Source organism: Dama dama, chromosome 4 (genome assembly GCF_033118175.1).
Source record: "Dama dama isolate Ldn47 chromosome 4, ASM3311817v1, whole genome shotgun sequence".
NCBI classification, from domain to species: Eukaryota; Metazoa; Chordata; class Mammalia; order Artiodactyla; family Cervidae; genus Dama; species Dama dama.
Window position 1 is genome coordinate 56,781,613 of NC_083684.1, and position 20,535 is coordinate 56,802,147.

The following is a 20,535-nucleotide window of genomic DNA, read 5'->3' on the forward strand; positions in this document are numbered from 1 at the left end:
GTCCTGATTGTCTCGGCCTCCACTCAGAGTCTTGGGTTCCCTGCAGCTGCCCTCCCTTCTCCCTTTCCTGCCCGGTTTCTGTGTTTCCTCCCTGTGTCTCTGACTTTGGCTCTGGGGTCCTCTGCAGGCCTGTCCCCTTCTCGTTCTTCTGTCCCCTTCCTCTCTGGCCCCCACTGTCTCTGTCTGTGTGCGTGTCTCCCTGTCCGTCTGTGTCTCTCTGCCTCTCCACGTGTGTCCTCCCGTCTCTTCTGATCACGGTGGCCCTCTCTCTCTCCTGTTTTCTCTCTTTCTTCCCACCCCCTGTGTCTCTCCACAGGCTGAGCCCCTACGAGTGGTACAACCCGCACCCATGCCTGCGGGCGCGCCCCCACATCCTGGAGAACCAGTACACGCTGGGCAACAGCCTCTGGTTCCCTGTGGGGGGCTTCATGCAGCAGGGCTCGGAGATCATGCCCCGGGCGCTGTCCACGCGCTGCGTCAGCGGAGTCTGGTGAGAGGCTGTCTGCCCGCCCCAGCTGGGGTTGGTGGGGTGTAGGGGGGGACCCTCCTGAGACCTGGGCCCATTCCTGTTCCCCACGCCAGCCATGTGATGGGACGCAGGGTAGGCGGAGCTGAGCCCCAGCTCTGCCGCTCACGGGCTGTACCCTCTCTGTGCCTCAGTCTCCTCATCTGAGAAATGGGAGTGAAAATGCCCACGTCTCAGGTTGTAAGGATCCAGCAAGGTGATGATGGGAAAGTGCTTCTGCTGACGGGAGGGGTTATAATCAGGACAGAGTGGGCATTGTAGTCGCTGTCTGAGACATTGCCCCAGGCAATAAGAGACTAGAATCCTTGAGCCTCGACAGCCTTCACGTCCGCAGGCCAAGGCTGAGACCCAGTCAGAGACAGCTGCTCCCTCAGAGCCCCATGGGGACCCAGTACCTTGAATAGAACTTATTTTGCCCCTGAGACAAGCTCTGAGAAGCTTCATGCCAGAGAGCAGACACTGGCGACCAGTGGTGTCTTGCTCATAGCTTTACATTTTTTGGATTGGTTGGCATTTAAACATTGGGCAAAGTCACTTACAAATTCAGATTTCTTTCTTTCTAAACAAAAAATAGAAAAATATTTAATTAAATTGGTTTATTTGTTGGCCACGTGGCATGTAGAATCTTAATTCCCCAGATTCTATAGGGATCGAAGCCATGTCCCCTGCACTGGGAGCTCGGATGTTCTTAACCACTGGACTACCAGGGTAGTCCCAGACTTCTTTCTTTTTCTGTTTTGTTTTGGCTGTGCCACATGGCTTGCGGGAATGTTTCCCAAGCAGGGATTGAACCCGGGGCCTCAGCAGTGAGAGCTCGCTGTCCTAACCACGGGGCCACCAGGGAACTCCCCAAATTCAGATTTCTCACTTTTCTCAAAGATTTGGGAGATCTGGTATTGCTCAGCTGGCATTCCCACTTGGTGGCGATGTCTGTTCCATTGGCCGCAGGCCCCTCTGCCTCCTTCGGTCACTTTCTGGCCTTGCTTCCATAAGCGCTCATGTTTGCCACCCTGTCTTTGATTTATTTAGCCCCATGGTATGTGGGACCTTACTTCTCCAACCAGGGATTGAACCTGTGCCCCCTGCATTAGGAGTGCAGAGTCTTAACCACTGGACCACCAGGGAAGTCCCCATCCTGTCTTTTAAATAGCAGATGGGCTTGGTTGCAGCTCATGTAACTCTTCTAAGCTCCTTTTCCTCCTTAGAGCCACAGAAAGCCAAGGAGCATGCCTAGAACAAGGAATATTCTCCCAGTTTTATGGATTGGAAGACGGAGACCCAGAGAGAGGAAGTGGCTTGCTAGAGAGAATGCATTTGGCTAGAGGCAGGGCGGGGCTGAGCCAGCTTCCCACCCCAGTGCCACCCACCCCCCAGTCCCTGGGTGCTGCCTGAGCCTGGCTCTGCTCCCCAGGCCCTTGGTGACCTCTCCAGGGCAACCCAAGACGTCGGGCCCCGTCCCCGTCAGTTACAGTCAATGCATCAATAGTCATTCAGCACAAAGTGCTTCTGAGCCCTTTGCATGTGCCACATACTCAGGTGAGAAATTAAGAGGTGAAGGAGCTGAGAATAAATAGGTAAACAGATAAATAAACACAAGGACGTCATATTTTATGCCAGGAATGTATCCCAATGATATTGTCTGATTCAAAACTTGTTCATTCAAGACCAACCATAATGGTGGCAGGTTTTTCTCTCTCTCAACCAAGTGCAACTAACTACCATCTGGCAGTTATTTACAATTTGCTTGGCTTTGAAACTTCTGAATTTCAATGATTTCTTTTAAACATTTTGAAATTGGCATCACTTCAGGAGTTACACCCTGCCTTCCTTTCCTGTTGCTGTTGCAACAAATTACCACAAACTTAGTGATTTAAAAACAATGTAAATTTATTCTCTTACAGCTCTGGAGGTCAGATGTGCAAGATAGATATCGCTGGGCTAAAGTCAAGGTGTTGGCAGGGCCAATTCTGAAGGCTCTAGGGGAGAATCCATTTCCTTGCCTTTTCCAGCTTTTAGAAGCTGCCTGCATTCCTGGGCTCATGGCCCCTTTCTCCAGCTTCAGAGCCAGCAGCACAGCATCTTCAAATCTCTCTGTGACTCTGACCTCCTTCTTCCCCTTATAAGGACCCTTGTGATTCCATGGGCCCACCTGGATACTCCAGGTCAATATCTCAATCTCAGGATGCTTAACTTAGTTCTATCTTCAAAGACCCTTTTTAAGAAAAAAAAATTATTTATTTATTTGGCTGCACTGGGTCTTAGTTCCAGCACTCAGAATCTTTGATCTTCATTGTGACATGCTGGGTCTTTAGTTGCAGCTTGCTAACTCCTAATTACGGCATATGGAATCTAGCTTCCTGACCAAGGATCGAATCCGGGCCCCCTGCACTGGGAGTGCAGAGTCTTAGCCACTGAACCACCGGGGAAGTCCCGTGTAAAGAGCCTCTTACTCTGTGAAGAAACATACATATAGATGTTCATATAGACAGACGTCTTAGGGGCAAGGCTTTCTTCTGCCTACCACACATCCTAAGTGAATTTTATTAGCATTTAAATGTAACGATGTATCGGATGTACATAGGCTGAGCTATTGAAGAATCCGACAGGGTGCAGTGAAAGAACAGTGGAGACTGAAGGTGCTTAGGAACGGCGCCTCTGAGGAGGTGACATCTAGGCTGAGTCCTAAAGGTGCAGAGGCAGGCCTGCCCGGGAGAGGGAGGCGCCTCCCAGCCAGGCAGGAGCGGGCGGCGTGTGTGAGGAGGTGGCTGCAGGGCAAGCAGGGACCCGCCGTGACGGATCTGGGTCAGGTGGGGGACCAGTGACCACCTCTCTGTAGCCCATCCCTTCTGCTCCTCAGTCAGGGACCCTCTTCCCCAGCTGGGTGTTCTATGCCCCCGGGATGTGGTTGCCACAGGAGCAGCAGCAGCCCACCCAGAGCCCGCCTCCTGGGCCCCTCATCTCCTGATCCCCCCGGGGCCACAGCCTCCTGCAGCCACACCCAAGGGCGCATCATCATTTGGGACACTTCTGCCTTGATTCTTTATCATTTTTGGCCATGCCCCATGGCCTGTGGGGTCTTAGTTCCCCAAACAGAGATTGAACTCACACCCCTTGCACTGGAAGCCCCGAGTCTTAACCACTGGACCAGCAGGGAGGCCCCAGTTCTACTTTGAAAATCAGTATTTCCGAGTTCAGACTCTGACCCCAGCCCTGGCCCTCCTGGGCTCCCCCAGTCACTCCCTTGAAGTCGGTCCTTAGACCTCCTTTGCCGTTGTCAACTTCTCAGGCCGGGTCACCCTCTCCTCACGCCCTCCTGGTAAAGAAAGCCCCCAAACCTCAGGTCTCGTTCTGCTCCCTTCCCCACACTCCACCAGGGTCACATGGGCCCCCTTTATTGATATGGCCAGCACAGCCTGTTAGCCATCCTCTTTCTAGAAACTCGTTGCTCCTAGGCTGCTGTGTCTTCCTGGCTCCCTCCTACCTCTTTGGATCCTCTCTTCCATTTCAGCATGGCTTCCTTTGCCCTTGCTCTCTCTCACTCCACACCAGTGAGTCTTCAGTGCTCACAGACTCAATGCGCTCTTAAAAATAAAACCACACACACTACTTTATTTATTTGTTTATTTTGATCACGCCATACAGCGTGTGGGATCTCAATCCCTGACCAGGGATTGAATGCAGGCCACCGCAGTGAAAATGCAGACTCCTAACCACTAGCATGTGCACGTGCTAAGTTACTTCAGTCTTGTCTGACTCTTTGCGACCCTGTGGACTGTAGCCCACCAGGCTCCTCTGTCCATGGAATTCTCCAGGCAAGAATACTGGAGTGGGTTGCCATGCCATCCTCCAGGGGATCTTCCCAACCCAGGGATCGAACCCGTGTCTCTTAAGTCTCCTGCATTGGCAGGTGGGTTCTTTACCACTAGCGCCACTGGGGAAGCCTCCCTTAACCACTAGACCACTAGGGAACTCCTTCAATGCCTTCTTTAAAAAAAAATTTATTTTATTTACTTGTGGCTGTGCTGGATCTTCATTGCTGCGTGGCCTTTCCTCTAGTTGTGGCGAGTGGAGGCTACTGTCTAGCTGAAGTGCACAAGCTTCGCATTGCAGTGGCCTCTCTTATTGCGGAGCCCGGGCCCTAGGGCACTTGGGCTTCAGTAGTTGCAGCTCATAGGCTCTGGAGCACAGGATCAATAGTTGTGGTACACAGGCTCAGTTGCTCTGTGGCATGTGGGGTCCTCCCGAATCAAACTCATGTCTTCTGCATGGGCAGGCAGATTCTTTACCACTTAGCCACCAAGGAGCCCAGTGCCCTGTTTTTATAACAAATATTTGGTAACATCTCTTTTCTGCCTTAATGAAATTCAAAGGTTTCAAATACATCAGCCTACACACATGATTCAGAACAAATCAATATAATGCCCTGATTTCAATACAAAGGAGAAAAGGGGGAGTGATTGATGATAAAACAGTAGGAGAGCAATACCTAAATGCTTGGGCGGGACTGCGCTCCAAGACAGATTGCAGTGGTCGGGTAGTGGATACCATTGCAATTATGAGAAGACAGACCGTTTAATAGAATGAAGTCAACACCTGAGGCGTGACGCTTTGAAATCATTGGCAGATAAGTATATCTGTACAAACACAAATCACCATGAATGTGAGACTCATCAACGCAGCTGGTCCAAGTGTCTTCACGTAGTGACTCAAATACCACAGCAGGGCTGCTGTCAGAGACTCGGTTTCCCCAAATCGTGAACAGTTCTTGGCAAGGTTTCAAACAAAACAACATCCAGCTTTGTTCCTCAATCTAAACAATAGGTACCTTTCTAGAAATGTTGGTTTTTATTCTAGCCATCCCAAAAATATTTTTATGTCCGTGCATGCTCAGTCATGTCCAACTCTTTGCAACCCCAAGGCCCATCGCCCACCAGGCTCCTCTGTCCATGGGATTCTCCAGGCAGGAATACTGGGGTGGGTTGCCATTTCATTCTCCAGATCTTCCTGACCCAGGGATAGAACCTGAGTCTCTTGTGTTGGCAAGCAGATTCTTTATCACTAGCACCACCTGGGAAGCCCTGGTTTTTATGTATCAGGGAGTTAAGAGTCAGATAATCATGTACGGGATTTTCCATGTTTAGACTGGGCTGCCTGGTCAACACCTGTCCCCACCCAGTGACATCAGGACCCCACACAATCACTTTGGTCACCGGAGTGCCCCACACCTCACCAAGCACTTTCCTTAAACAACTCTGGGGCCACTCCCTGCCCAGGAACCACCACTCTGTATACCCCCAGCTTCCCTTCCCAAGTCCTCAACTGCAGATCCCTCCATGAGCCCAACAGGCATCCTCAAGCTCAGCTTGCCCAAAACGGAGCTCACGTCCTTACTCCCAAATTGGTCCCCAGGCTCAGTCTTGGTGAATGGCCCCATCATCGCCACCACCTGTCTGCCATGCTGTCCCTGGGGTCTCGGGGTACCTGGGGTGTACCAGGCACTGAATAATTTTGTCTTGAGTGAATGACAGCATTGACCCGTGGGGTAGGTTTGAAGAGACTTGGTTTCCAGAGAGCTCATGGCAGACCCTGGAACTTTGTGTGAGTTGAGTTTGGGTTGCTTTTGGAAAAGGCGTATTATTCATCCGTTTATCCTACACTCCACCTGCATCCCAGCGCCTAGCATGGGAGTGTGCATGCATGCTCAGCAGAAGACAGCTGCTCTTTTCATCATTATCCGCTGGAAGAGGGGGTGGTCTGGAAGGACCTCTCAGCATCTTTCCTGACTTCAGGCCCCACAGATCTGTATCTGTACCTCGGCAGGGAGCCTAGCCCCTCTCATCTGCCTGGTGGGAGGACAGAGGGCCAGGCCAAGACAGGTGACTGCCTTTGGGTCTAGAGCCAGGCCAGTGGGTACTTCTTTTCCCAAGTCCGTCCTGAGTCACCAGGACCACAAAAGCACACACGTGCATGGCACTTGGGCTGTGTTGTAACTCACTCTTAGCACAGCCCTGTGAGGAGCAGCCTACAATCATCATCATCATTATTACTATTATTATAAATGCTGTGATTTTGGCCACACTCTGAGGCTTATGGGATCTTAGTTCCTCCACCAGGGACTGAACCCACCCACTTGATATTGAAAGCACAGAGTCCTAACCACTGGCCTGTGAGGGAATTCCTACGGGGGCCTCCTATTATACTTAACCTCACGGGTGAATCTGTGGTCTCACAGCTCATGGGGATTTTCCAGGGACCTTGATTTCTACTTTATTTCCACTGTGGTCAGTGACTATTCTCTGTAGGATTTTAATCGTTTGTCATTTATTGAGACTTGTTTTATGACTCAGCATAGAGTCTATTCTGGTAAATATTCTACATGCACTGGCATAGAATGTGTGTTTTGCTGTCGGTGGGTGCAGTGTTTTGTAAATGTCAATTAGGACCAGTAGGTTACTCTTGTCTTCATGTCTTCTATATGCTTACTGCCTTTCTGTTTACTGATTCTATCAATTACTGAGAGAAGAGTGTTGAGATCACCGCTTGTAATTGTGGAGGAATTTTATGTTTCTCTTTTCAGTTCTGTCTGGTTTGGCTTCATGAATTTTGAAGCCATGTAATTAGGTGCATCAAAGTTTGAGACTGTTGTGTCCTTTTGATGAACTGACCCCTTTGCTATTATGTAGCTCAGTTGGTAAAGAATCTGGCTGCAATGCAGGAGACCCTGGTTCGATTCCTGGGTTGGGAAGATCCTCTGGAGAAGGGATAGGCTACCCACTCCAGTATTCTTGGGCTTCCCTTGTGGCTCAGCCGGTAAAGAACCCACCTGCAATGCAGGAGACCTGGGTTCAATCCCTGGGTTGGGAAGACCCCCTGGAGAAGGGAAAGGCTACCCACAACAGTATTCTGGCCTAGAGAATTCCATGGACTATATAGTCCATGGGGTCTCAGAGTCGGACATGACTGAGTGACTTTCACTTTCACTTCCTCTTTATTGCTGATAAATTCCTTGTTTTGGGGTTACCTTTTTTGATATTCATATAGCCATCCCAGCTTTTTAAAAAAAGTACTTATTTATTTTGCTGCACTGCTCTTAGTTGCGGCATGTGGGATCTAGTTCCCTGACCAGGGATTGAACCAGGGCCCCCGTTCAATCACTGTAGCACGGAGTCTTAGCCACTGGACCAACCAGGGCCATCCCCAGCTTTTTTAGTGTAGTGTTTCACAGTATGTCTTTCCCCCATCCTTTCATTGTCAGCTTACCTACACTATTATATTTAAAGTGGTTTTCTTATAGACAGCATGTACTTAGGCCTTGGACTAGGGATTGGCAAACTTTTTTTTGAGTATTGGGCCAAATTATAAATACTTCAGGCTTTGCTGGTCATATGGTATCTGTTGCATCTACTTAACCCTGATTGTGGTACAAAAGCAGCCTTGATTGAATGGGTGTGGTTGTGTTCCAATTAAACTTTTTTTTTTGGCTGCACAGCGGGGCATGTGGGATCTTAGCTCCCCAACCAGGGATCCAACCCACTCCCCATTCCCCCTACATTGGAAGCTCAGAGTCCTAACTGCTGGATCACCAGGGAATTCCCCCAATAAAACTTTATGGACGCTGACAGTGAAATTTGAATTTTATGTGTCGCCTATCATGAGCAGTTACTCTTCCTTCACTTTCTTTTTAAGCATTTAAAAATGTGAAAGCCACTCTTAGCCTGTGGGCTGCACAAAAACAGTAAGTCAGATCTGGCCTGTGGGCCATAGTTTGCCAACCCCAGGCTGAGACCATTTACCTGCAGTATAATTATTGGTATTTGTTTGATGTTGTTTAATTGCTAAGTCATGTATTTTTTTGACCCCATGGACTGTAGCCCACCAGGCTCCTCTGTCCGTGGGATTTCCCAGGCAGGAATACTAGAGTGGGTTGCCATTTCCTTCTCCAGGGGATCTTCCTGACCCAGAGATAAAACCTGGGTCTCCTGCATTGCAGGTGGATTCTTCACCACTGAGCCACCTGGAAAACTCATAAAACCCAGCATTTACTTATAAAAATTAGTTGCATTCATTCAGAAAAAATTCAGACTTTATAAACTTGATGTAAAATGTTACTAGCTATTTCTAAAACAAGAAATAACTAATAACGTGTGTATGTATGTTTGTCTTCCTTGGGGTTTATTGAGATTCTTGGATCTGCAAGCTTATAATTTTCACTAACTGAAAAATTTTGGACATTACTTTTTCACATATTTTTTTTCTGTTACCCCCTTACTCTCTTCTCTCTCTGGGACTCCGGTCATGGATGTAAGACCACTCGGTATTATTCCTCAGGCCACTGAGGCTCTGTGCTCATTGTCGGTCATTTTTTCCCTCTTTGTGTTTCATTTTTTGTGTTTGTGTGTTTCTTTTGAATAGATTCTTTTGCTGTCTTCAGAATCTGTTTTCTTTTCTGTGCAGTGTTTAATCTGTGTAGATCCTTCCAATAAAAATTTCCTTTTAAATGTTGTATATTTCATACACAGATTTCTGTTCCTTTCTTCCATTTCCCTCTGCAATATGTTCATGTTTTTCTTTACATTCTTGATCATTCTGAATGTCTTTGTAATAGCTGTTTAATGTCCTTGTCTGCTAATTCCATCATTTCTACCAATTCTAGTTCGGCTTCCATTGAGCAACTTTTTCCTAGTTGTAAGTCACAGTTTCCTGCACGTTTGTTTATCTGGTATTTTTTTATTGGATGACAGACATTGTGAATTTTATGTTGTTTACATTGTTGCGTGTATTAAAGAATCTTGGGGTTTGTTGTTTTTTTTTTCCTGCAAGACAGTTACTTGTGGATTCTTTTGAGCCTTTCCAGGCCTGTTTTTAAGCTCTTTTATGGTAGGTCTAGCATAACATATTCTTGGGCTAACTTAACTCTAATTCTAATGTGTTATCCTTTTGGATCTCTATTGAATGTCTTATGCATTCAAAGAAATCTCTCTACTCTGGTTAGGAGCTCAAAAGATTCCTATCCCTCTATGAGCCCTGGAAATTGTTCTCCCTTTGAAAGTCATCCTTATCTGACCCCTTGGAGTTTTATCCAGTGCATACACAGACTGACATTCAGCCAAAGATTCAAAAGAGAAAGCTACGCAGATTACTAGAACTCTGAGCATTCTGCTTCTTCCTCTTGGGCATTCTGTCTCATGAATGCCAGCCATCTTGGCCTTCTTGATCTCTGATCTCCATCTCTACAGCTCAGTGAGTTTGCCAGACTCTGGGTTTTCCTTCCTGGCACGGCCGTCTATAAATTAAGTCCAGCTGGGTAATGGCAAGCAAGTCTTACTTCATTATTCTTTCCTCAGGGGATCCTGGTGCTGTGATGCCTATGGTCCTTTGTCTAAGGTCATTTCCTATACCCTGTCCAGTTTTCTATTAATAGTTCACAGAGGGTATTTCCAGACCATCTTATTCTCTTGTGTTTCTGGGAGCAGAAGTCTCTGGAAAGAAAGTGTTAGTCGCTCAGTTGTGTCCAACTTTTTGTGACGCCATGGACTGTAGCCCGCCAGGCTCCTCTGTCCATGGGATTCTCTAGGAAAGAATACTGGAGTAGGTAGCCGTTTCCTTCTCCAGGGGATCTTTCCGACCCAGGGATTAAATCCGGGTCTTCTGCATTGCAGATGGATTCTTTACTGTCTGAGCTACCAGGAAGTCCGTGGAAGTAATACTTAAACCCAGAGAAGGGACTTCCCTGGTGGGCCAATGGTTTCAACTCTGCCCTCCCAATGCAGGGGACCCTTGTTCAATCCCTGCTCAGAGAACTAGATCCCACATGCTCCACTAAGACCTGGCACAGCCAAGTAAATAAATAAAAATCTTTTAAAAAATGTAAACCCAGGGATCTCGCTCCAGATTCTATGATCCCAGCCCCTCCCAACTCTTTGTGACGCCATGGACGGTAGCCCGCCAGGCTCCTCTGTCCATGGGATTCTGTGACCCCAGTCAGCAGTCAGCCTTCTAGATTCTGGGGTCGCTGAACGGGGGCGCCGCCAGTGGGGTGCACAGTCGCGGGGGCAAGGTGGCAGGGGTGGCGCCAGCCCACAGCTCACCCCTCCCACCCCTCAGGTGGGCCTTCACCTTGATCATCATCTCCTCCTACACGGCCAACCTGGCCGCCTTCCTCACCGTGCAGCGCATGGAGGTGCCCGTGGAGTCGGCCGACGACCTGGCGGACCAGACCAACATCGAGTACGGCACCATCCACGCCGGCTCCACCATGACCTTCTTTCAGGTGGGCCCCCGGGGCCACCCTGGCTCGGTGTCGGGGTCACCGCCACGCACAGCGGCTCAGGGCAGGGGAGGGCATTCCTCAGAAGGTCCCCGCAGGGCCTGGAGGAGGAGCGCTGTCCTGTGTGGCCTGGATGGAGGTCTCTCTGAAGCCAGCTGGGCCCTGGCGAGATAATGGGGGTGCAGCCTCTGCTCCCAGCTTCTCTGGATATACCCTGGGAACACTGGGAAGACAGGCTGGGCGTCAAGACGCACCAAGACCCAAGGGTGGGAGAGAGAAAGAGGGTTAGAAAACAGGCCATGCCCCCTCCTTCCCATGCCTTTGGTCCTCAGGTTCCTTGCTGGGCTGGTGGGTGTGGGGATGGCCTTGAGCGGTCTGTCTGTCTTGTCTCTCTCTGTCCTTGGCTCTGTCTTCCTCTGATCTCCTCGCTCTCTCAGCTTGAGGGAGACCTCCTGGAGGGCAGAGGATCAGGCTCAGGGGGAAAGGCAGGAGTGGGAGGACCCTCACCCGTCCTCCTCCCCTCCTCTGTGCTCCCTCTGCGCAGAATTCACGGTACCAGACGTACCAGCGGATGTGGAACTACATGCAGTCGAAGCAGCCCAGCGTGTTTGTCAAGAGCACAGAGGAGGGCATCGCCCGTGTCCTCAACTCCCGCTACGCCTTCCTGCTCGAGTCCACCATGAACGAGTACCACCGGCGCCTCAACTGCAACCTCACCCAGATCGGGGGCCTCCTCGACACCAAGGGCTACGGCATCGGCATGCCGCTGGGTATGGCGGCCCTGGGGCCCCGGGCAGCCGGAACCAAGCCGTGTGAGCAGGCCATGGGGTGGGCCAGACCCTCCCTGAGCAGGCTGGGTGTGCTGTGTGTAGGCTCCTGCCTGTGTGGCCTTGGGCAGGTGTCGCCACCTTCCTGAGTCTCTGCACCCTACACCTGGATAAACAGGCCGCGGAGCCATCCACTCCAGCCCTGCAGGGTGGCAGGGAGAACCCTGTGAGGCTCACCACCTTCTCCCGTTGGCCCCAGGGCCCCTCCAGGGGGAGGCTGTGGTTTCACTGACTTTGCATTCTCTGCACCAAACCCACAGCCTGGCTCAGCGCAGGTGCTCTGGAAATAACAGTGGATGTTGTTGTATGGGTGGAAGGGAGGGAGAGAGGGAGGGAGGAAGAATGATGGATGGATCTGCCAGGGAGACCTGGACGTGTTTTTCCAGGGCTGGTGCTGGAAACTCACCACCGGTTGGGTCACCCAATTTTGGCTTTAAGCCTACCTATATTCTGATGATTGCTGCATTACTTACCTGTGACTACATAACAAACGAGCCCAAATCTTAGCAGCTTTGCAGTAAGGTCAGTGATGTTATCGGGGAAACCTTGGCACCTGGTGCTCTGAGAGACAGGATCTGGAGTCACACCAACCTGGATTACAACTGGTTAATACTTCACCTTCCAATGCGGGGCGCAGGTTTGATCCCTGGTTGGGAAGCTAAGATGCCTTACAGTCAAAAAACCAAAACATAAAACAGAAGCAATATTGTAACAAATTCAATACAGACCTTACAAATGGTCCACAGAAGAAATATTTTTTTAAAAAGAATTATCATAATCAGTAGAGGGTAGGATGTGGGTGGGACCCAAGGATGGTTTAAGGGAAGGATCTGAGGGCAGGGAGGAAAGAGGTGGCCGAGGTTTGGGGCCAGTCAGAGGAGAGGTGTGGCTGGGGACCCACTCATGTGGCAGGTCTGATGCCCTACTGTGTGCTAGGACTGTGCTGGGTACTCAGAGGCCACAGCAGGGAGCTAGCTGCTCAGCCCCCACCTGAGCTGTCTACTGGGGCAAAAAATGGCACTCAGTTAACACATAGCCTTATATGGTGATGTCATGTGGTCACAACTGCTCTGAAGTAAATTAGGGGAAGAGATGGATGGGGAGTGGGGTTCTTGTTGTCATTTTTTTTTTTTTTTAATTTGGCTGCACCACTTGGCTTGCCATTTCTTAGTTCACCAACCAGGGACTGAACCCAGGCCCCCCGTAGTGAAAGCACAGCATCCTAACCACTGGACTGCTGGGGAATTCCCTGGCATTTTAACTAGAGTTAGAGAAGACCCTTCTGAGGCACCATGTGAGCTGCACTTTGAGTGAAGGAACATTCCAGGCAGAAGCAAAGGTCCTAAGAGAGCCCCAGGTGGCAGGACCAGTGAATGCAGGATCTTGTTGAACCTGTGAACATTTTTTTTTTCTAGCTGCAAACAGAAGTCATTGGAGAGTTTTAAGCACCAGAGAGGTGTGATCTATGACTGTGTTTCTGAAATTGTCTCTCTGGCTGCTGTGTTGAGAAGAGCTTCAGTGCAGTGGGGAGTAAGGGTGGGGGCCACAAGGAGGGGAGTGGTGGTGTTCAGTCTCCCAGTTGTGTCTGACTCTCTGCAATCCCATGACTGCAGCACGCCAGGCTTCACTGTCCTTCACTGTCTCCCAGAGTCTGCTCAAACTCATGTCCATTGAGTGGATGATGCCATCCAACCATCTCATCCTCTGTCGCCCCCTTCTCCTCCTGCCCTCAGTCTTCCTCAGCATCAGGGTCTTTTCCAGTGAGCCGACTCTTCCCATCAGGTGGCCAAAGTATTGGAGCCTCAGCTTCAGCATCAGTCCTTCCAATGAATATTCAGGGTTGATTTCCTTTAGGATTGACTGGTTTGATCTCCTTGCTGTCCAAGGAGGGGGAAATGGTGACAAATGTGACAAGTCGGGGGCTTGGCCCAGGGGTGGTTAAGGGGAGGCGGTGAGCAGTAGTCAGATAGAGGGTGGACAGGGAAGATGCTGGGCGCACAGCAGAGCCGGGAGGAGAGGAGCTGGGCCTTGGAGGGGCAGGGCTCCAGGGTCCTGATGACCGCCCCCGCCGTGTGCCCGGTCCAGGCTCCCCGTTCCGGGATGAGATCACGCTGGCCATCCTTCAGCTTCAGGAGAACAACCGGCTGGAGATCCTGAAGCGCAAGTGGTGGGAGGGGGGCCGCTGCCCCAAGGAGGAGGACCACCGAGCCAAAGGTCAGCCGCCCCCGCATGCCCTGCCCTTCCCAAAGGCCCCTCACTGGTCCCCTCCTCCCTGGCCCACAAGGCCCGACCCCTGGCTCTCCCCCTCCACCCCCAGGCTTGGGCATGGAGAACATCGGGGGCATTTTTGTCGTGCTCATCTGTGGCCTCATCATTGCTGTCTTCGTGGCGGTCATGGAGTTCATATGGTCCACGAGGAGGTCGGCAGAGTCGGAAGAGGTAAGGAGGCTGAGGAAGGGTGTGCGGGGAGAAGCGGGACCCTGGGGGTGGCGGGGGGGTCGTGAAGACTGTGGCATTGGGAGCCATTCCTGGAGGAATGCGGGGGAAGGGGTGGGAGCCAGGGAGGGGAGAGACGGCCTTCCAGGGGTCCTGGAGCTCCAGAAAGAGGTGAGAGCAGGGACTTCGCTGGTGGTCCAGTGGTTAGGACTGGTGTTCTCAAGGCAGAGGGTCCCAGTTCAATCCCTGGTCAGGGAACTAAGATCCCACAAGCTGCAGTGCAGCCAATTAAAAAAAAAAAAAAAAAAAAAGAGGCGAGGGCAGAAGGAAGACGAGAGAGAGGGTCCACGGGCATGAGGAAGGATACAGGGGGAAGAGGGCGCAGGCAGCCGTGAGGATGCGGGGAAGGGATTGAGGAGGGGCACAGAGAGAAGGCTCCCGGGAGAGAACGAGGTGGTAGATAAGGAAGAAATAGCAGGAGAGACAACGGGGCAAGGAGAATGCAGCTGTATGCGGCAGCAAGGAAGCAGGCGTGCTGGCCGCTCTCACGCCCTGTGTGCGCGGGCTGCCCACCCACACTCCACCGCTAACCCCGCTGCCCGCCCCCTCGCTGCTCCTCTGAGATTCCCACCTTCCCCGCCTTCTGCCAGCCTCCAGCCCCTCCTCCCCCTCCTCGCTGTGAGCCCTTGACCTTGCTTCTGCTCGCCTGAGAAAAGCAGAGGAGTCCGAGAGCCTGCCAGCCCTCACCTCCACATGCCGCCACCCGCCTGCCTTCCCCACGCGCCCTGTTAGTTATTCCAAATGAGCGTCCACGCTTCTCCTCGCTAACACTCCCTCCACCTGTGCCTGGTTCCCTCCTCCCCTCTCGCCTTCCCAAGGACATTCCTCAGCCTTCTCTCCTTCCCTCCAGCATCATCAGTTTTCATCTCTCTATCAGATCAAGCCGGGTGGCAGACAGATACACTATCCTTTCTCCCATCTTCAAGGAATCCTCTCTCTCCACCCCGATTTCCCTCCTGGTCACCAGCCCGTTTCTTCCCTTCTGTGGTAGCCTCGACAGGGTGTTTCCAGTTTCTGTCCTTCCATTCATTCTTGGACACACTCCCATCCACCTTCTGTCCCCGCCCCTCTGCCGAAGCCAGTCTCGCCATCCGTGACCTTCACATCTGAAATCCAGTGCCTGAGTCTCCAGCCTCATCACGGTGAGGTAGCCCTGGGCTCCCACACAGCTGGTCACCATCTCCTCAGCCCTCTCTGGTCCCTGCTCCTGTCATCTTCCTCCTACCTCTCTGACATTCTCCTTGGGGGGCCCTAGGGCTCGGGTCTTGGACTTCTCTTCTCTTCCTCCCCTCCCTCGGTGATCTCTTCCAGCCAAATGGTTTGCAAGACTGTATGCTGATGACTCCTGCATTATTCATCTTTTGCCACGTAACAAGCTATCCCCCATTTTAGCAACTTCCAACAGCAAACTGATACCAGTTCACAGTTTCCACAGGTCAGGAATCTGGGAGCGGCTCAGCTGGGTGGTCCTGGCAGCTCAGTGTCTCTGCTGAGGTCACGTGCATGACGTCATGGGGAGTTGCTCTTGTCTGGGGGCTTCCCAGGTGGCGCTAGTGGTAAAGAACCTGCCTGCCAATCCAGGATACATAAGAGATGCGGGTTCGATTCCTGGGTCAGGAAGATCCCCTGGAGGAGGCGGCATGGCAACCCACTCCAGTATTCTTGCCTGGAGAATCCCATGGACAGAGAAGCCTGGCGGCTACAGTCCATAGGGTCGCACAGAGTTGGACACGACTGAAGTGACTTAGCACGCACACACACAGAGGCCCCACTGGGGCTAGAGGATCTACTTCTAGGATGGCTCCCTGTCTCACAATGTACTTGGGGTTTTAATTTATGGGAGTGACTGGGTGATGACACGGAGAAGCCAGTGCCAGGGAAAGAAGAATTTATTACTTATATCACCTAACAGATTGCCGCCGCCCCCCGACCACCAACGCCGCTAGGGCCACAAGGAAAGCATCAGCTTTGATCAGGAAGCAGAAGGGAGAGAGAAACCTAGAGCAGAGGCTTTATTGGGAAAGGCAAGACAAGTGGGGAAACGGCTTAGTACTCGGCCACGTGAACGCTGTTAGCAGGTTCTGGGCTAGAGGGGTGGTCTCTACTCGTCTGGTACCTGCCCTGGGTTGTTTTAGGGTTTGGTGTGTGAGTCAGATAAAAGGGGAGTATAGATTCAGAACTGGTTGGGTTTTCGTATGAAAGGCAGGTTTCCAACCCTTTGCTGTCCCTAAGAATCAGCTAGCTCTGGGAGGGCGGTCTCTCCCTGGCTAGCAAGATATTTAAGAAGTCAAAACATCCTGAGATAGAATAAAAATACACTCATTCACATGGCCACGGGCAGGAGGCCTCAGTTCTTACTCAGCGACTTCTCCATAGGGCTGCTTGAGTGTCCTCAGGCCGTGGCAGCCGACTTGCCCCAGAGCGAGGGATCCAAGAGAGAGCCGAAATGTCAGCCGACCTAGCCTTATTCTGTGGATCACACAGGGACCCTCCTACAAAGGCAAAGGGGATTACACAAGGGTGTGAGCATCCCGGGGCAGGATCTTGGAGGCTGACTACCATAGCCCCCAGGTGTGTATCCTTTCCAGGGACCTCGCCCTGAACCCACAGTTTGTAAATTCAGCTCCCTGTTCTCCGCCTGGCTGTCCACCAGGCGGTGCGTGACATCACGTGGCCAACACGGAGCTCCTGCCCGCCCATTAGGCAAGGCCGTCGTTCCCCTCCCTCTTTCTCACGCCCTCTTCCTGATCTCAGCAAAACCTGTTGGCTCCACCTTTGAAACACACCCAGAATTCAAACTCTTCTCACCTGCTTGGCCGCCACAACACCGTTCCAGTCACTGCCATCTCTTGCCTGGTGATCAGAGTGGTTCCCTAGGGGGCTCCCTGCTCTTGCCCTTGGCCTTCCTACAGTCTTCTCAGCACAACTCCAGAGTGATCCGGTGAAGGCACAGCGGTCCTATATCTAAAACTCTTCTGACTCAGTTGTTCTGTTGTTGTTCAGTCGCTCAGTCGTGTCCGACTCTTTGCGACCCCATGGACTGCAGCACGCCAGGTTTGCCTGTCCTTCACCATCTCCTGGAGCTTGCTCAAACTCATGTCCATTGAGTCGGTGATGCCATCCAACCATCTCGTCCTCTGTCATCCCCTTCTCCTGCCTTCAATCTTCCCCAGCATCAGGGTCTTTTCCAGTGAGTCGGCTCATCTGACTCAGAGTGAAAGCCAAATGCTTACCGTGAACTCTGGGCCTTAAACAAGCCAGCCCCCGTGGCTCCTCTGACCTCCTCTCCTCCCATGCCCCCTTGCTGCCCTGCCCTGGCCACCCTGACCTGCTCCAGGTTCTTCCAGAACCTCCGCACCTGTATCCAGCTGAAATGTCTGCCCTCCCTCCTACCAGGTCCCATGCAGCTCATCCCTGCCCTGCCTTTGTCTACTTGCAGGTCCTCTTCTCAACGAATCTCCCCTAAGGTCTCATCTCAACATTCAACCTTGCTCCCCACCCACACCTCCATCTCTTTTCCAAATTTAATTTTTATCCAAAGCACTCATCACCATCGAACATACTATGTCTTTACATTTTGTCTCTGCGTGCTGGAATATAACCTCCAGGAGGGCAGGGGCTTCCATCTGTTCTCTGCTGTGGCCCTAATGCTCCCAGACAGTGCCTGGGACACTGTAGGTGGTCTGCCAGTATGTTGTGAAAGTGTTAGTCACTCAGTTGTGTCCAACTCTTTGTGACCCCATGGGCTGTAGCTCTCCAGGCTCCTCTGTCCATGGGGTTTTCCAGCCAAGAATACTGGAGTAAGTAGCCACTCCCTTCTCCAGGGGATCTTCCTCACCCAGGGATCAAACCTGGGTCTCCTGCTATGCAGGCAGATTCTTTAGCATCTAAGCCACCAGTAGGCGGTCAGCACCGCGCAGAGGAATCAGTGACAGAGGATGGAGAACAAGTAGGAGGGAAGGAATAGATGCAGTCAGAAACTCTGGAATGAAAAGACAAGAGGCGAGAGAGGGGAAGAGAGGAGCATGGCTCGGAGGTGAAGGGCCGATTTAAGAAGAAATCCAGAGAATAAGGGAGAAGGGAGAGAGAAGTGGAGGACAGACAGGAGTTGAGAGGTGAGAAGAAGGAAGAGCACGGGGAGAGAAGGGACCTGCGAGGGAAGAGACTAGGGAGTGAGGAGAGGATGGAAGGAAGGGAGACGATGAGAGCGCAGGTGGGAAAGAGAAAGAGGTGAACACAGCGGTGGGGCGGGGAGAGCAGGAGGATGTGAAGAGCGTTGCCTAGAGGACCAGAGGGGTGGAGAGGGAGGAGGCGCGGCCGCAAGGAGGGCGCAGACCGTGACCGCCGCCCCGCGCCGCCCCCAGGTGTCGGTGTGCCAGGAGATGCTGCAGGAGCTGCGGCACGCGGTGTCCTGCCGCAAGACGTCGCGTTCCCGCCGGCGCCGGCGGCCCGGCGGCCCCAGCCGGGCCCTGCTGTCGCTGCGCGCCGTCCGCGAGATGCGCCTTAGCAACGGCAAGCTCTACTCAGCTGGCGCGGATGCGGGCAGCGCGCACGGGGGCCCCCAGCGCCTCCTGGACGATCCGGGGCCGCCAGGCGGGGCTCGGCCCGCCGCCCCCACGCCCTGCACCCACGTGCGCGTCTGCCAGGAGTGCCGGCGCATCCAGGCGCTGCGGGCGTCCGGGGCCGGCGCGCCCCCGCGTGGCCTGGTCGCCCCCGCCGAAGCCACCAGCCCGCCCCGGCCCCGGCCCGGCCCCGCCGGTCCCCGCGAGCTGGCCGAGCACGAGTGACCACGGGCGGGCGCCCGGACTGACGCAGGGGCTGGGCCCGCCCCAGGCCCCGGTCGCCCTCGCTTCCCCAGTGGGCGAGGGACGGGACTTGCGCCCGCCGGGCGCCGGACGCCGCGATTTTGCCTTGGGTTGCCGGTGAAGTCCGAGGCTCGGTTCCAGAGCCCTCCTGCGCCCCCTACTGGACTCGCCGGAGGGAGCCGCGGACTCCCGCACGCCGCCCCCGACTGCGGACAAAGAGGAGCGCGGGGACCGAGGACTCCGGGGCCCGGGACTGCAGGGGTCGTTCCCAGAAGCGGAAAGCAGTCCGCGGGGAGAACCCCATCCTGGGACTGCTCAGGCTCCCCAAGACTTGACGCAGCCCTCCCTACTTCTGGAGAAGTGGGAAGCCTCTGGCAGATGGGTGTCCCCTGGCGCCCCTCGACTCTTCTCTTTCTCTTTTTTGGGGAGAAACCTCCGAATTTCTATGAGACCCCCACAGGGAGGGGGTCAGTTGGGCCCCCATCCCTCCCCCCTGCCACAGCCCAGACCCTGTTGGAATAAAAAAAAGAACAAAACCCCAAAGCTGGGGATACGCGGGTCTCATTTCCTGGGGGAGTGAGGGCACCGAAGAGTTGGGCTTCCCCTCCCCACCCCCCAGGGAGACTGTTGAGAATCACAGACTGGATGGGCACCCCTGCACTCTCTCGATTCTCCGCCCTGCCCACAGACAGCAGGTCAGCGCAGGTCTGGGCAGCTGGCCCTTCTCCACTGACCTTCTCCCAGGACAGAAGGAGGCAGCTCTCCCTGGGACAGATGGAGAGATGCAGGGATCTGGAGAGGCGGAGACACCAGGAAAAGGAGACATAGAATGACAGAAACCAGATGGGGCTGGGGGAGGGGAGGGCGAGTGATCAGTTCAGTGTGGTGGTGGCCCGGCTAGCCCGGACAGTGACAGGTGTGTGCCTGGGCCAGGGTGATTTGCTGGCCTTGTAATCATGTGCATGTGTGTACCTCCCTGAGACCACCTTCAGTTGTCTGTGACCCTGATCCTGTGTTTCTGCTGAAAACGTTAACTCCCCAGCCCCCAAGAGAGGAAGTGAGAAATCCCAGTGGAGGGGGAGGTAGGGGGGCGGGAGGCCGAAGGGCCTGTGGAGCCGGGGAAAGGGGTGGGTCTGCTTTCTGTCCCCGCCCTCCCCCGCCCCGCTGGAGGTTTCTGTGGAAACTGCCGCTGAGAAAGGACGAGTGAAGGTCACACAGCCAGAGCCAAAACGAGGCCGAGTGGAAGAGGGAGAGATGGAGAGGTGGAGAGAAAGAGATGGGACAGGAATGGGGAAGAGACAGAAATGGAGTAGCGATGGGGCGAGATCACGGAGGGGAGCAGAGAAGGATGGGGAAATAGGCCAAAGAGGAAGACACAGGGAGACAAGCCATAATGAGGTGGGAGAGAGGTGGGACAGAATGGGAGAGAGGAGGGGTAGAAAGAGAAAACAGAAGTTAAGAGACCGGGGGAGTTGGGGCTGAGAGAGGCAGAGACTGAAGTGGAGCAGAGATGAGTGAGAAACAAGCCTTGGAAAACTAGATGCAGACGTTAGGGGGCCCGAGCAGTGGAAATGCTAGAGATCAAGCGAGGGAGAGGAGCGAGGCTGGGCCCCG

At 53.1% G+C, this 20,535-nt stretch overlaps 1 protein-coding gene and 1 non-coding gene across 2 annotated transcripts in view; one reads left to right on the forward strand and one right to left on the reverse strand.

Annotated features, from left to right (window-relative positions):
- Window positions 1-18,903, forward strand: part of GRIK5 (glutamate ionotropic receptor kainate type subunit 5) — a 60,959-nt gene extending 42,056 nt beyond the window's left edge. The window contains exons 15-20 of the mRNA XM_061135790.1: window positions 317-490; window positions 10,631-10,796; window positions 11,338-11,563; window positions 13,706-13,834; window positions 13,938-14,059; window positions 18,481-18,903. Of these exons, the coding sequence (XP_060991773.1) occupies window positions 317-490; window positions 10,631-10,796; window positions 11,338-11,563; window positions 13,706-13,834; window positions 13,938-14,059; window positions 18,481-18,903 (1,240 nt within the window). The remainder of the gene's footprint in view (window positions 1-316; window positions 491-10,630; window positions 10,797-11,337; window positions 11,564-13,705; window positions 13,835-13,937; window positions 14,060-18,480) is intronic.
- On the reverse strand, window positions 1,579-1,651 carry TRNAR-CCU (transfer RNA arginine (anticodon CCU)). The gene has a single exon. It is a non-coding gene; the product is annotated as a tRNA-Arg (tRNA).
- Window positions 18,904-20,535: the final 1,632 nt, after the last annotated feature.